The 15,826-nt window shown below is 33.0% G+C and overlaps 1 protein-coding gene across 1 annotated transcript; it reads left to right on the top strand.

Moving 5' to 3' along the window:
* The first annotated feature begins 1,149 nt into the window (after positions 1–1,149).
* LOC124920070 (pyruvate decarboxylase 2) lies at positions 1,150–3,419 on the top strand. The gene is made up of 4 exons (XM_047460472.1): positions 1,150–1,731; positions 1,814–1,977; positions 2,054–2,704; positions 2,770–3,419. The coding sequence occupies exons 1-4, from the start codon at positions 1,201–1,203 to the stop codon at positions 3,245–3,247; spliced, it is 1,824 nt and encodes a 607-aa protein (XP_047316428.1). The 5' UTR covers positions 1,150–1,200; the 3' UTR covers positions 3,248–3,419.
* Positions 3,420–15,826: the final 12,407 nt, after the last annotated feature.

The raw sequence follows: 15,826 nt of genomic DNA, 5'->3' as shown, positions 1-15,826 counted from the left end.
TAAACAGAAGTGAACACGAAGGGTCGATGTAATTGAGCTCGAACGCCTTCGAAACCATAGAATTCGGCTTTTGGGGTCTGTAGCTTATGCGTCTGTTGATGATGCAGATTTGTTTTATCTAAGACCTTTACTCGTGACTTCAGAGTCATTTTTAGAGTTTTAATGTAAGAGGGAAGATTAGTTCGCTCCCCTGTTAGTTGCAAGCAGCTTACTTTATTGTACTACAGATTTTTCTCAATCGTATCTACCGGATGTAGCTTGTAGCTAGCCTGCGCTTAATGTAATTATCGGTCCCCATGCAGGTATATAACCAAGATGGTAAATTTTTAAGGAGTTTCGCAAAATAATATATTTTGAACATATTTTTTTTTTTAAATTAAGTATTGATTTCGAGATATACACATGATTAAATTTCACTAAAAAATTGTGTAATACAAAAAAATATTTAATAAAAATAAATTTTGTATTTAATTTTCAAAATAACTTTACAACGACATATAATTTACAACGACATATAATTTAGTAATTTTGTTTTAGATTATTATTTTTTTCGTGATATATTTTTAACTAGAAAGATCTCCGTGCGATGTACACAAATAAAAATATATTGTTACAACGTCCCGAGTTAATCAAATTTGGTGTTGAATTTAAAATATAAAATGTTATTAGCTTAATTGGTTAAAGAGTTGTACCTGTTTTTATTAAGTTGCAAGTTTGAAACCTATCTATAGCATTTTTAATTTTATTTTTAACCGTGTTTTAAGTTTATGGGCGGGTCAACCTAGAATCCGACCAAAATCTTCATTTACTCTCACATATATATCAAAATTAACCACAGCTCTCGACCCGACAATCCAAACATTTTCAAAATTAAGCATCATATTTTTTATATATATATATATATATATATATATATATATAATAATGTCGAATACAATTAGAATATTTTAAAAAATATACAATGTGCAAAATAATTAAAAGTTCAATTTTGAAATAAGATTCGGTTTAAAACAAATGATAATAATAATAAATAGCTAATCCGAAAACCGTCTAGTTTAAATCGCCATTTTTTGCAAACTAATTTGTGGGCGTCCCCAGTTTCTCAATTAACATCGAGAACCAGGACTATAAATTCCAATTCCACTTCTTCTCAACTACAAACCACATTTTCTTCATCTTCTTCTTCTTTCTACACCTGCGATGGATACCATGATCGGATCAATGGACGCGTGCAGAGTTTCCCCTTGCAACGATCTAGGCTCAATACCCAACAACGGAAACGTCTCCACAATCCATAACTCAACTCCCACCACCCTCTTTAACCAAGCCGAAGCCACCCTAGGCCGCCACTTAGCTCGCCGTCTAGTTCAGATCGGCGTCAATGACGTCTTCTCAGTTCCCGGAGACTTCAACTTGACTCTCCTCGACCACTTAATCGCCGAGCCTGGCCTCAATCTTGTCGGCTGCTGTAACGAGCTCAACGCTGGCTACGCCGCCGACGGTTACGCTCGTTCCCGCGGAGTCGGTGCTTGCGTCGTCACTTTCACAGTGGGTGGTCTCAGCGTCATCAACGCCATTGCTGGAGCTTATAGTGAGAATCTTCCTGTTATTTGTATAGTGGGTGGCCCTAATTCAAATGATTATGGCACAAACAGAGTTTTGCATCACACCATAGGGATAGCCGATTTTACTCAAGAGCTTCGTTGCTTTCAAACTGTCACTTGTAACCAGGTAATTTCTAGATCTTTATTCACTATGCTATTCCTGAAACGATTTCTCTTGAGATGTTGATGAATTTTGCTTATATATTTAGGCTGTGGTGAATAACTTAGAGGATGCTCATGAATTAATCGATACAGCTATATCAACTGCTTTGAAAGAAAGCAAGCCTGTTTATATAAGCATTAGCTGTAATCTTCCAGCAATACCACATCCAACATTTAGCCGCGAACCGGTTCCATTTAGTTTAGCTCCTCGGTATGACTGATTGTAGTGTTTTGTAGATTAATTTCTGAAACATTTTTTGATTTTGAATTTGGGGTTTTGGGTGTAGATTGAGCAACCACATGGGTCTGGAGGCTGCAGTTGAAGCTGCAGCAGAGTTCTTGAACAAATCAGTGAAGCCAGTTTTGGTGGGTGGTCCGAAACTTAGAGTTGCCAAGGCTAGCCAGTCTTTTTTGGAATTGGCTAACGCATCTGGCTATGCAGTTTCTATAATGCCGTCTGCCAAAGGGCTAGTCCCTGAGAACCATCCACACTTCATTGGAACTTACTGGGGTGCAGTTAGCACATCATTCTGTGCAGAAATTGTTGAATCTGCTGATGCATATCTTTTTGCTGGTCCTATTTTCAACGATTACAGCTCTGTTGGGTACTCTCTCCTTGTGAAGAAAGAAAAGGCTATCATAGTTCATCCTGATCGTGTTGTGATATCGAATGGCCCTTCATTTGGATGCATACTTATGAAAGATTTCCTAGAAGCTCTGGCGAAACGTCTGAAACACAACCGCACAGCATATGATAACTACCACAGGATTTATGTTCCAGAAGGACATCCACTTAAATGTGAGGCTAACGAGCCCTTGAGGGTTAACGTCCTGTTCCAGCATATTCAGAAAATGTTGTCTGGTGACACTGCTGTGATTGCTGAAACTGGTGATTCTTGGTTTAACTGCCAGAAGCTAAAGTTGCCTGAAGGATGCGGGTAAGTTAGAATTGCAATTTCTTTGGCTTTAACAATGAATGAATCTTAAGAATTGGGTTTTGCAGATATGAATTCCAGATGCAATACGGGTCGATTGGGTGGTCAGTTGGTGCAACTCTTGGATATGCTCAAGCTGCTAGAGATAAACGTGTGATTGCCTGCATAGGTGATGGAAGCTTTCAGGTGACTGCACAAGATATCTCAACAATGTTGAGATGTGAACAGAAAACAATAATATTTTTGATAAACAATGGTGGGTACACAATTGAAGTAGAGATCCATGATGGACCATATAATGTGATAAAGAATTGGAACTACTGTGGTCTGGTTGATGCGATCCATAACGGTGAAGGGAAATGCTGGACAACGAAGGTGCGATATGAGGAGGAGTTAATAGAAGCAATTGAGAAAGCCACGGGAGAAAATAAGGATTGCTTGTGCTTCATAGAGGTAATAGTTCATAAAGATGACACCAGTAAAGAACTGCTTGAATGGGGATCAAGGGTTTCTGCAGCCAACAGCCGACCACCAAATCCTCAGTAAGATTAATGGTAATTCTCTTCTGTACGTAGCTGATTCCAAGATTGTGATAGTATTGTATGTATGTATTAGTCTATTCTGGGACCATTTTGTATTGGTTTGGCTTTTGTTTTGGCTTTGTTTGGTAGGTTTGACTGAATGCTTTTGTTTGTATAAATGAATTTCAAGAAAACTGAGCCTATTTGTCCTAAAATAAAATCTCGACATGTGGTTTCGATCCCACATTAATTTCCTGCCCCGTCTACCCTCCCTATTGTCGGTCAAACAAACTTCTTGAATCAGAATTAGAAATCCGAATTGGGATGAACCAGATTTGAACTCTTAAGTAGCCTTAAATTGTTTGGGTTGGTTTGGGTCTTTTACTTAAATGCGTTTGTGACCATTTCATATATATATATTTTTTTGATGAAATTGCCTCTGTCGAGATGTAACTGTCGGTTGCGAGACGTAACGGGATGCCCTGTGAAAAGTCCACAATAGCGAGAAGGAACCGGCATTCATGTCCAAAAAGTCCACAATCGCGACATTTTTTTATATGATATTGTTCAGTCGGTAAATATTGATGACGAGATTTGTGACACTGTTTATGACAAAAATATCAACGTCTCAATTTATGGCGAATGTTATTTTCTTTAATATTTCATAATTTTTTTTTTACATAATATTATTTAATTATTGTATTGTATCCTTTAATCCAACAATTATTTTTGAAATTTGTAAAGACGAAGTTTCTTGATTCGTCGTATAGAAGTTTTCTCCTGTATCCATGTCAAATATTCTTCCTTTTTAGGGCCACCCACAACTATGACCCATAATTTTTCGTTTGTCATTTTGTTAGATTTGTCACAAATATCTTTAAGTTCATTAAGCTCCACAGATTTTTCCTAAAAAGATATACACATATAAATAATATTGTTCAAAACAAATGTGTATACACATATAAATAATATTGTTCAAAACAAATGTGTGATAATTTAAAAAAAAAACAAATTTTAACTGAAATAAATATAAAAGTAATTTATACCGTTGTTTTAGCAACTTGTGGGCTACTCCGGCTGCCATTTTTTTTCTTTCTGAATGACTCTATTACCGTTGGTGGCCTCCTTAGCGGCCTCCCTAGCTCCACTTCCTTGATAAGAGAATATAATAACATATTAAAATTGGATAAATATATGAGTTAATTTAAAAAAAAATCACTCACTAAAAATATTAACAAACTCACAAGCCATCTATTATGTGCTTGGATACTTAGGCCTTCGCAATATATGGAGTCTGATGTGTCCCTTTAAAGGCACGACAAATTTGGAAAGTCCCCATAAATTCCTCAGAATTCGCTCTTCAACTTGTTTTTGCTTTCCTACTTTCAGACTCATATTTTGGAGTCGAAGTAGTTTTCTTTTTTGTCCAACTATGATCCGAAACGAACCATGACTTTTTATTACATCGTTTAACATGGTATACAACATTTATAATCTTTTCATCCCATTTTCTATTGAATATTTGTCGAATCTCTGATGTGTGAATCTTATCGTATTTGAAACACAACTATCATAAAATTATTAGGTTATAACATATTTGTATTAATTGATTATAAATAAAATAATGAATTAACTTACATTGAATTGATTCCACCATAATTCTTTAACTTCTAACGACACATCATTCCAATTAATGTATGACCTCCTTTTCAACAAGACGATATTATTTTGTTTAATATCCTTATAATGTTTGGTAGAAAGTTATCTAAAGTATTAAAATTAAAAACTATTAGATTTGAATAAAGACAATAAAGTGTACAGCTGAAAAAAAATATTTATATAATCTATTTATATTCAAAATTTATAAAGATGTGAAACACTTACTTAAAACCGTCCGGTTGAATTTTCAAAGTATCATTTCTTTGTGCATATGAAGACAAAGATGAAACTCTGGTATCTTGTGTGTTCTCTTCCAACACGATATTAATGGAAAAAAAAACAAGTTAAAAAAATGACGGTGTATTTTTTTTTTTGTTTTTTTTTTTTTTTTTGTTTGTTTTTTTTTTTTTTTTTTTTTTTTTTTGATAATAACAAGTTATAAAACTTTTTTTTGGGTGTTGTGCAACTTATCTGGTAAATAAAATTTTCGGGTGGTTTTCTTAATTTGCAGTAAAATTAATAGAAAAGGGGAAATTGAAATTTCTCAAATCATTATTACTTATCTGTAAGTTCTTCTTCAACATCAGCAAATTGGGCACAAGCAAACAAAAGTTAAGATCAACAAGGAGATTTATTGTAAATTTATGAAAAGGGTTTTCTCAAAGAAAAGATATGGGAGTTCCAGTATATTTGATGGGTTAGTGATAGAGACTAATGTAGAGTTGGAAGAAGGGAAGTTGATTGTGCAGAAGAGCACTATTTGCTTGACAACCTATAAACATATATACACAAATATATTATTACTTTTTTTTTTCAACCTCAAGAAAATGTGTCAAACACGGAATAAAGTTAACTTTTTTTCCATAAAAAAAATAGATCCCGTGGACACAATATGTAAAGAAGTCAATAACTAAGTCTACACCCACGATTGTCTAGTTTTCAAACCCACATCAAAAAATTATGTAAGTTAATTATTATATATTAATGTAGGTTAAGTTTATAATCTAAATATTACTTAAAAACTTTTAAAGTTAAAATTAAAAAAATTAATTATGGAGAGTTGTATTAGTTTACTTCAAAAATAAACTCTCATTTATAAAAAAATAAAAAATAAAAAGTTCAATGACTAAAATATAACATTGACAACTCATTTATAACATTTGAGGAAGCCTTATTATATGTGAATATACATTAATATCCAAATTGTGTTTTTATACTTCTTAGACAAGACTATTTTGTGGGCAATCCAAAATGTAATTTTATATTGAATTATTACACAAATGGACAAAGATTGGTTGCTTAAGATTTCGTATTAATCTGCAAGTCATATTGCTTTTATTTGCATGAATGCAACTATACGAGTTTATTTTAAGTCAATAGTCTTTAATAAATGTGTTATCAATGATGTTTCTTATCAAAAACTCGTCTATAATTTTATTTCGAAAATTCACCAGGATAGGTCAAGTGATAAACGCCTCACCTACAAAATCAATAAGGAAAGCAATGTTAAATGAATGGTGCAGATATGAGAATGCAATAGTGGTGGAGAACACATAAAGAGGATGGAAGGATATGATTTTTCATAAGATTCGAGCTGTTTTCGGATTTGGAATATAACAAGTGTTTCAACAATAGTATACAGCAGCTACTGCAATTGCTTCTTCTTCTTATTTTCTTACAATTTCCAATGTGATTGATTGATCATCCTTTGATTCAATGTCTTGTTTTTATTGATAACAATAAGCAAGGTGTTTGTTGCAAATGGTGAAGACTTTGTTAATCTCAAATGATGTTTGTTGCATTATTTAGGAAATAATAATTACACAAGCAAACAATTAATCATAACCAAATATTTGTTCAGTCATTGCTTATTAGTTTCTAAATGTTTATAAAAAGAAGCATATGCATAAAACTAGAGATGATATGATTGCATACCTCTACAGAATGATGAATCAATGATTGTTTTAGACATCGAAGATAATGAAGAAGAACAAGATAATGCCTTGCACGGAAGCCCGTGACAAAGAAGCGAAGGAGAACAAAATCCTAAGAGGTAGAATATACATTTCATAAATGTTTATTTAGAACTTGACATAAACCTTAATGTTCTTAACTGTTTTTGAGAGTTTGTTTTTGCAAGTTGTGTTAGAATTTAAAGGGACATTTATATATTTAAATGGATATATATGGTCATTGATTATAATAAGTCAATATTATGTGATCTAAGGATGTTTGGGATTTGAATTAAGAACATTATTGTTATGAATGTTAAATTGTGGATACCTTGCGGTATTTCTAATTTGATGAGGGGCCAAATTAGAAATTAACGTATTGAGGCCGTTATGACGGTTATGGTCCCCAAAAGGAAGAAAAAAATTATAAAAGGAAGGTTGGTTGATAAAAAATAAGAACGAACTTATTTTTATCACACGCTCTCTCTCTGAATCCCCATCATCGGAGAAATAAGGCTAAAGGATTTCTGCCCTATTGAAAGACCATCTCATCTAATCATGTCTAAGGATCTAGGTATATATAATCCACTTTTGTCTTTCATATATCAGGAACAAGAATGAAGATTTAAGGTATTATAGTTTATGATTTAAGTTTATTATGGAATTATTTTAATTAATTCCAATAATTGGTATCACAGCCAGTTCTTGAATTAGAAAGACTTATTCTTGTACTTAGGGAGACTTGTTCTTGTCATTGTCATGAATTTAGGGGAAAATAAATCATCGATTTCATAATTTTGAAGTTTGTTGTTTAGAGAAACCTTGATTGGTAAACCCTAAATTGAAGTTCTGCAATCAAGTTGAAAGGTAACGGTTTAACAACTTGAAAACCGTAAGTTGAAATGTATGATGAATACTTTTTTTGGGAAATAATATTATTTCAATTCCTATTTTAAAGGAAATAATTTTATTTCATTATCTTTTATTAAAAGAAAATTCGGTAAAATATTTAGTATCAAAATAATATTATATAATTATTTTATTGGAAAATAATTTTTTTATTTAAGGATTTTTTTTTAAGAAATAATATTCGGATAAAATAATATTATTCAATTTAGATTTTTTAAGAAATAATATTATTTAATTATTTTATAAGAAAATAAAATTTTGATTTTATTTTAACACAGATAAGTTTCTAAATAATATTATTATTTATTTACTTAAATTAATATAAGAAAGAGTCGAACTCTTTTAATTTTATTTAGGTTTTAATCTTATAAAATAATTCAGCGGATTGTTCTTTATTTAAATTAAATAAGTTAATTTATGACGTCACCAAAGTGACCTCTCTAATTTAGTTTGTTTAAGTTCGAATTTTGAATGTTTGTAATGGTGAATTTTAATGTGACTAAATAATCGGCCCAAAGTAAGGATAACAATTATAAAGATTTTTACATGGAGGACTGATAGAGTGAGAGAATTTAGTGAGGGAATTTGGTGAGGGAATGACTTGACATCACCTTCATTGTTGAAAAATGTAAAAGTGAGAGGAAAGAGAGAAAAGAGAGAATTTATTTGATTTTTTAAGCGAATAAGATTATGCCACATCATTCTCTCACCAAATTCCCTCACCAAATTCCCTCACCTAATCATTTCTCTTTTACATGAGAATATCAAATCATTCCAAAGAAATGTTTGTTATTTGTCATGCATTATTGTTAGTGTTTGATTATTGCAATAAAATATCACTAGCAGTTAAATTTCATTGTCCAAAAACCTTTAATTTAATGGTGCACTAGATATTTTGGATGAGATTTGCTGATTATTTTAAATTTGATTGAAAATTAAAGAATTGAGGATGTTAGTTACAATTTAAATTATGTTTTCAGCTAATGTTACAAATATTAATGCCACTAAGTTCAGTCCTTAATGACTCTAACTTTAAGGATTGGAAGGAGAACATTCAGATAGTTCTCGATTGCATGGACATGGACCTTGCGATACAGACAGAGCAACCCACTACTCCTACGGTTATTAGCTCTCCTGAAGAGAAGGCTAAATTTGAGAAATGGGAACGTTCTAACCGCATGAGTCTTATGATCATAAAGCGTGCAATTCCGGAGGTGTTCAGGGGTGCTGTGTCTGAAGACACCACCAATGCTAAAGATTACCTTGTAGAAATTGAAAAGCACTTTGTTAAAAGCTATAAGAATGAAACAAACACGATTCTTAAGAGCTTGATTTCAATGAAGTATAAGGGCAATGGTAATATAAGGGAGTACATCATAGAGATGTCTAATCTTACATCAAAACTTAAGGCACTAAAGCTTGATTTGCATGAGTATTTACTTGTGCATCTCATTCTGATTTCTCTTCCGGTTCAATTCAACCACTTTAAGGTCAGTTTTAACTGTCAGAAAGAAACGTGGAACTTGAATGAACTAATTTCTCATTGTGTTCAAGATGAAGAGAGATTAAAGCAAGAAAGGACATAATGTGCTCATCTGGAAAGCACCTCTAGGGATAAGGGCAAGAAAAGGAAGAATGTTGATGCTGCTTAGGGTCCAAATGCAAAGAAAAAGATTAACAATGACTGTTTCTTTTGCAATAAGGCTGGACATCTAAAGAATGATTGTACTAAATATCGTGTATGGCGCGAAAAGAAAGGTACATTTTTTAATCTAGTTTGTTCTGAAGTTAATTTAGCATCAGTACCTGGAAATACTTGGTGGTTAGACTCCGGTGCTACTACTAACATCAGTATTTCAATACAGGGTTGCCTGAGCTACCAAAAGCCAAGTGATGCTGAAAGACGTATCTTTGTGGGCGATGGAAAATTGGTAGAAGTTGAAGCAATTGGACACTTTAGATTGTTGCTTAGTTCTGGTGTCTATTTGGACTTAAATGATACTTTTATTGTACCTTCGTTTAAATGAAATTTGGTTTCTATTCGTTATTTGGACAAACATGGTTATTCTAGTTTGTTTAGAAATGATCAATTTAAGTTATCTTTTGGTACTTCGGATGTTGAAACCGGTTCATTAATTCATTATGACAATCTTTATTTACTTGATATAATTGCTTTATATAATGAAATCTTGAATGTGGAATCAAGAGGTACTAAAAGAAAGCTAAATAATAATAATTCGGGTACATTATGACACAAACGCTTAGGTCACATCTCTAGAAATAGAGTTGAACATGTTGTGTCAGATGAGATTCTAAATTCCATTGATTTTACGGACTTTAATGTCTGTATTGAATGTATTAAAGGAAAACAAACCAAAGATAGAAAATTTAATGCATATAGAGCTACAGAAATACTTGAGTTGATACATACAGATGTTTGTGGGCTATTTCCGACTCCGTCTTGGAATGGTCAACAATATTTCGTATCATTCATAGACGATTTCTCTAGATATGCATACATTTTTCTTATTCAAGAAAAGGCTCAAACATTGGATGTGTTCAAGTCATTTAAGGTTAAAGTTGAAAATCAACTCAATAGAAAGATAAAGAAAGTTAAATCCGATCGTGGTGATGAATACTATGGTCGGTATGACGGTTCAGGTGAACAACGTCTATGGCCTTTCGCTAAATACCTAGAGGAGTGTGGTATCGTTCCTCAGTACACCATGCCGGACTCTCCAAGCATGAATGGTGTAGTAGAAAGACGAAACTGTACTTTATAGGATATGGTGAGGAGTATGGTTAGCCATTCATCCTTACCAAAGTCACTCTGGGGTGAAGCACTAAAGACTGCAACATACATTTTGAATAGAGTGCCAACAAAAGCAACGACTAAAACTCCTTACGAGCTTTGGTCAGGGCAGAAACGCAGTCTAAAACATTTTCATGTTTGGGGATGTCCAGTAGAGGCAAAGCCTTATAAGTCTCATATGGATAAATTGGACCCCAAAATAGTTACTAGTTACTTTATTGGCTATTCTGAACGATCAAAGGGCTATAAATTTTATGATCCCAACTTAAAGTCAATTTTCGAGACAGGAACAACTGTATTCTTTGAGGATGTTGAGTTTGAGGTGAAGAATCAAATAAATGATTTTGTCTTTGAGGAAGAGTCAATTTCTAATTTGGCTAACAAGGAGTTGACTCCTATTCCGATTTATATGGACAATGATCAAGATTCTCATCTGATCATTGATAATATTGGAATAATTCCAAAAAATCAAGACGATATTGATCTCCCAGAGGTACAAACTCAACAACTTCAAGAAGAAAGTATTATTGAGGAACAAGTGTCATTACGGCGATCCACAAGAGTAAGGAGAAGTACTATGTCGGATGAATATGTATTTCTTCAAGAACATGAGCATAATCTTGGAATTATGGAAGATGATCCAATAAACTTTCATCAAGCCATAGATAGTTCAGTAAAGTGGATTGATGCAATGAATGAAAAGTATAAATCTATGCAAGACAATAAAGTTTGACAACTTGTCCCATTATCAGAAGGGGTGAAGCCTGTTGATTGTAAATGGATTTTTAAAACCAAACGGGATTTTAAAGGTAATGTGGAAAAGTATAAAACACGTCTTGTGGCTAAAGGTTTTACTCAAAAATACAGGATTGATTATAAAGAGACTTTTTCTCCGGTTTTAACTAAAGACTCTTTTAGAACAATCATGACACTCATTGTACATTTTGATATGAAGCTACATCATATGGATGTAAATACAACATTTCTCAATGGATAAATTGATGAAACAATTTATATGGTGCAACCAGAAAACTTTGTGTTAGAAGATTCAAGGAATATGGTTTGAAAATTAAAGAAATCCATATATGGGCCCAAACAAGCGTCTCGTCAGTGATACCATAAATTTCATGAGGTAATTCTCTCATTTGGTTTTGGAGGGAATTTAATTGATGATTGTGTGTATCAAAAATTCAGTGGGAGTAAACATATTTATCTAATTTTATATGTTGATGATATTTTACTTGCCTCAAATGATATAGGCTTATTGCACCAAACTAAGACTTTTTTTTCGAGAAATTTCGAGATGAAAGATCTTGGTGAGGCCTCATTTGTATTAGGGATCCAAATACATCGAGATCGTTCTCGAGGAATTCTTGGATTGTCACAGATGAGCTATATCGATAAAATACTTAAAAGATATGGCATGCAAGAGTGTAAATTAGGAAATGCCCCGGTCGCTAAAATAGACAAATTTAGTCTTCAACAATGCCCTAAAGGAAATTTGGAAATTTAATAAATGCAAAAGATTCCATATGCTTCGGTAGTTGAAGTCTAATGTATTCTATATTTTGTACGCGTCCAGATATTGCGTACATAGTTGGTGTATTAGGAAGATATTTGAGCATCCTAGGTTTGGATCACTGGAAGGCAGCTAAAAGAGTTATGAGATATCTAAAGAGAACAAGAAGTTACTTGCTCACATATCGGAGGTCAGATAATCTTGAGATCATTGGGTATTATGACTCTGATTTTGCGGGATGTCAAGATAGTTTAAGATCCACTCCGGGCTATGTATTCTTATTGGTTGGTGGAGCGATCTCTTAGAAGAGTTCCAAACAGGGACTTACAGCTTCCTCCACCATGGAAGCAGAGTTTGTAGCATGTTATGAGGCATCAAATCAAGCAATATGACTAAAGAATTTTGTCACTGAGCTGCGTATTTTGAAAGGGATTGAAAGACCCCTTAAGTTATTTTGTGACAATAATTCGACTGTGTTATATTCGAATAACAATAGGAGCTCGACTAAGTCAAAACATATCGATATAAAGTTTCTAGTTGTGAAGGAAAGGGTACAAAGTGGTCAAATTTATATAGAACACTTGGGTACAAACTCCATGATAGCTGATCCCTTGACAAAGGGTCTGCCGCCTAATGTCTTTCATGAACACATTACTAACATGGGTGTTTTAGAGATGGATGATCTCTAGGTTAAGTGAGAGTTTATAAATTCAGTTGTCTTTCAGTTTATTTTATGAATATTTATGTAATTCAATTTCTCATCAGATAAAGTATTGTACGATTTATTGCATTTTGTACAATAAAGTTAAAGTTTGATCACACTAAAGTTAAGGTAGGACCAGATGAAAATTGACATGAATAGATCACCTTACATGTAATTTTTATGCCACAAATTAATGATTAATCTATGTCATTTAGTCAAATTGATATTTGTGACCATTGAAGGTTTAGTTGTGATTGATACAACGAAGACCACCTTGATCCTTGTTAATATGATTAATGGACGAGATTGTTAATGTTCTCGAAATCGATGACAATACTATGCACAATAAGGATATATTATTCATTTTTTAAATATATATGTCTAGTGGGAGATTATTAGAATTTAAATGGACATTTATATATTTAAATGGATATATATGGTCAATGATTTTAATAAGTCAATATTTTGTGATCGGAGGATGTTTGGGATTTGACTTAAGGACGTTATTGTTATGAATGTTAAATTGTGGATATCTTGCGGTATTTCTAATTTGATGAGGGGCTAAATTATAAATTAGCTTAATGAGGTAGTTATGACGGTTATGGTCCCCAAAAGGCGGAAGAAATTATAAAAGGGAGGTTGGTTGATAAAAAATAAGAACAAAATTATTTTTATCACACGCTCTCTTTCTCTGAACCCCCATCATCAGAGAAATAAGGCTAAAGGATTTATGCCCTTTTGGAAGACCATCTCATCTAATCATGTCTAAGGATCCAGGTATATATATTCCGCTTTTGTCTTTCATATCTAAGGAACAAGAATGAAGATCTATGGTATTATAGTTTATGATTTAAGTTTATTATGAAATTATTTTATTTAATTCCAACAATTTGATGTTGAAACATATAGAAAAATACTTGCAAATGATGATTTACAACCTAATCTGTCTACATACCACTCTTTTTTATGTTAATCTCCCGAATATATTCATATAATGTTTATTAGAATGTAGAACAACTAGTCATTTAGAGCTTTTAGTAGAGTAAGTCTAGTCCAATCAAACATCAACGCAAAAGGCATCAACAAGCTAATAAGAAAGAAAGAGACTAACCAGAGCAACCACAACAAGCATCAATGCTTTCTCCCTCTCTCGATTTTCTTCTCAATTTCGATCAAGCAACAGAGAAGCCTCGATCATAACGAAGTATGAAATCATCATCATTACTAGCTATATGCATTCTTCTTATCTTTCATTGGCAACACAACTGAAGTTATTGATGATTCTCCATCGAGTCTGTTGTTGGTTGATACCTAGACTCTGACATCTCTAATAGAATCGATTATGGTAGAATTTAGTCTGTGCTCATTGTTGCCAATTAATGTTAGGATGAAGAGACTATTGTTTTTCTCTAACGTGCACTATCACTAAGTGCAAATAGATGCCTAATACAATTGACATTTGCTATGAAAATTTTGACAAAAACAACAATAAAAATAAAGTTGAAAATAACGTCATAAACAACATTGAAATTTACTACGAATTTTCCCTACCATATTTTTTTACGGTTTTTTGACTAGCTAAAATAATTACGACGCTTAATAATTTTCATCGTAAATTTAATCCAGAATTTAACATTTTATTTTAGCGACGATGATTGATCATAAGTAAACATCTTTGTTTTTTTACGACAAAGTTATCTTCATTCATTAATATTTGCGACGATTCATGTTTTTCGTGTATTAAATCATCGAAATATTTGTTTCATATCTTCGACATTAATTAAACGTCGATAATTGTGTGTCACTATTTAGGCATTTTTTTTGTAGTTGTGTAGGTAATAGTCCATAAATATGACACTATTGAAGTACTATAACGGGGATTAAGGGTACTACAACCAACATACCAACAAATCCTCAATAAGATTAATAATTACTGAATCTTTCAATTATTGTATGTAAGCATACCTGACCTCAAATGTTGGATATTATGAAGGTCATATGTGACTTTTTTTATTTAATTTTTTTAGTATGATATAGAGATGTATACTAATTTAGTTGGTTAGTTATTCTCTTTATTAGAATAATGACTATAAATCTAACGTTTAAAGCTAGAAAGTGTTGGATATAGCTCATGTTACTATAGTTTTTTTTTTTGTTAATAGCGAAATTTGGTTGATGAAGTCTGGTTCCTCTTTCATTCTTCCTTGACCCTCAGAATCACTGAGAGGGTCTATTTCGACCAAGTCTTAGGATGTTCTCAAAGTTTTCCATTTCGATCGAAGGTCATTAATGGATTTTGTCTTCTTCTGTTGAATTCGCCTTCTATGGGCTTCAAGGAGCTATTAGGGAATGATCCAAATGATCACAGGATTTTGGTAATCATTTTGGCTTTAGATTCATCGAGTTTGGTTGGCTATAGGTTATGTTAAGTATTGGTTGGCCCAACATTGTGGCCCAATCTTTAGTAACTCACTTATTGGACATGACATAATAATATAAATAGATACAACTCTCTTGGTGAGAGGAAGACGTCAATCTCCTTTGTGGTGTTTGGAGACTAAAGAAAGGGTTGCCGCATTTGGTGAGGTAGTGTTGAAACGGAATCGATAAATAAGAGGAACTGAGCCGAACTTCAATCGCATTCACACCCAACAGTGGTATCAGAGCTAGGGTTTGTAATTGGAGTTTGAGATTAGGTTGAAGGATATGAGTTATCTTCACCAATAAGCATATCTGTTTCTTTTTTCATCCTACTGCTTTTATTTTCTGCTTCTGCTGCTATTGGAGGAAGAAGAAAGTCCTCGCCACCTCTAGAGAATAAGTTGTTGCTGTCACGTTCAACCGTTTTCGGTGTCGCGTTTGTCGCGATCGTTGAGGATCAAAGCCGTCGTCGTGCCGCTGCTGAGAAGATGAAGCATCAAATCCCCGAGCGGGGTTGGTAAGTCAAAACTTTATTTGAGTTTCGCAAGGTATTATAGCTTGAACCCTCTTATTAATTTTTGCCAATTGATTGTTGTTTTCTTTTAATTTGTTTGATAACATGTTTGGTG

The sequence above is a fragment of the Impatiens glandulifera genome, chromosome 1, assembly GCF_907164915.1.
Source record: "Impatiens glandulifera chromosome 1, dImpGla2.1, whole genome shotgun sequence".
In the NCBI taxonomy this organism is placed as follows: domain Eukaryota; kingdom Viridiplantae; phylum Streptophyta; class Magnoliopsida; order Ericales; family Balsaminaceae; genus Impatiens; species Impatiens glandulifera.
Note: the sequence above shows the minus strand (reverse complement) of the source record. Positions and strands in the feature narration are given on the sequence as shown.

Excerpts from the sequence above, each read along its gene's own strand:
- LOC124920070 (XM_047460472.1), top strand. The coding sequence starts at position 1,201 with ATGGATACCATGATCGGATCAATGGACGCGTGCAGAGTTTCCCCTTGC. Across the intron at positions 1,978-2,053 it reads CCATTTAGTTTAGCTCCTCG|ATTGAGCAACCACATGGGTC; the intron begins GTATGACTGATT and ends TTTTGGGTGTAG. Across the intron at positions 2,705-2,769 it reads AAGTTGCCTGAAGGATGCGG|ATATGAATTCCAGATGCAAT; the intron begins GTAAGTTAGAAT and ends TGGGTTTTGCAG.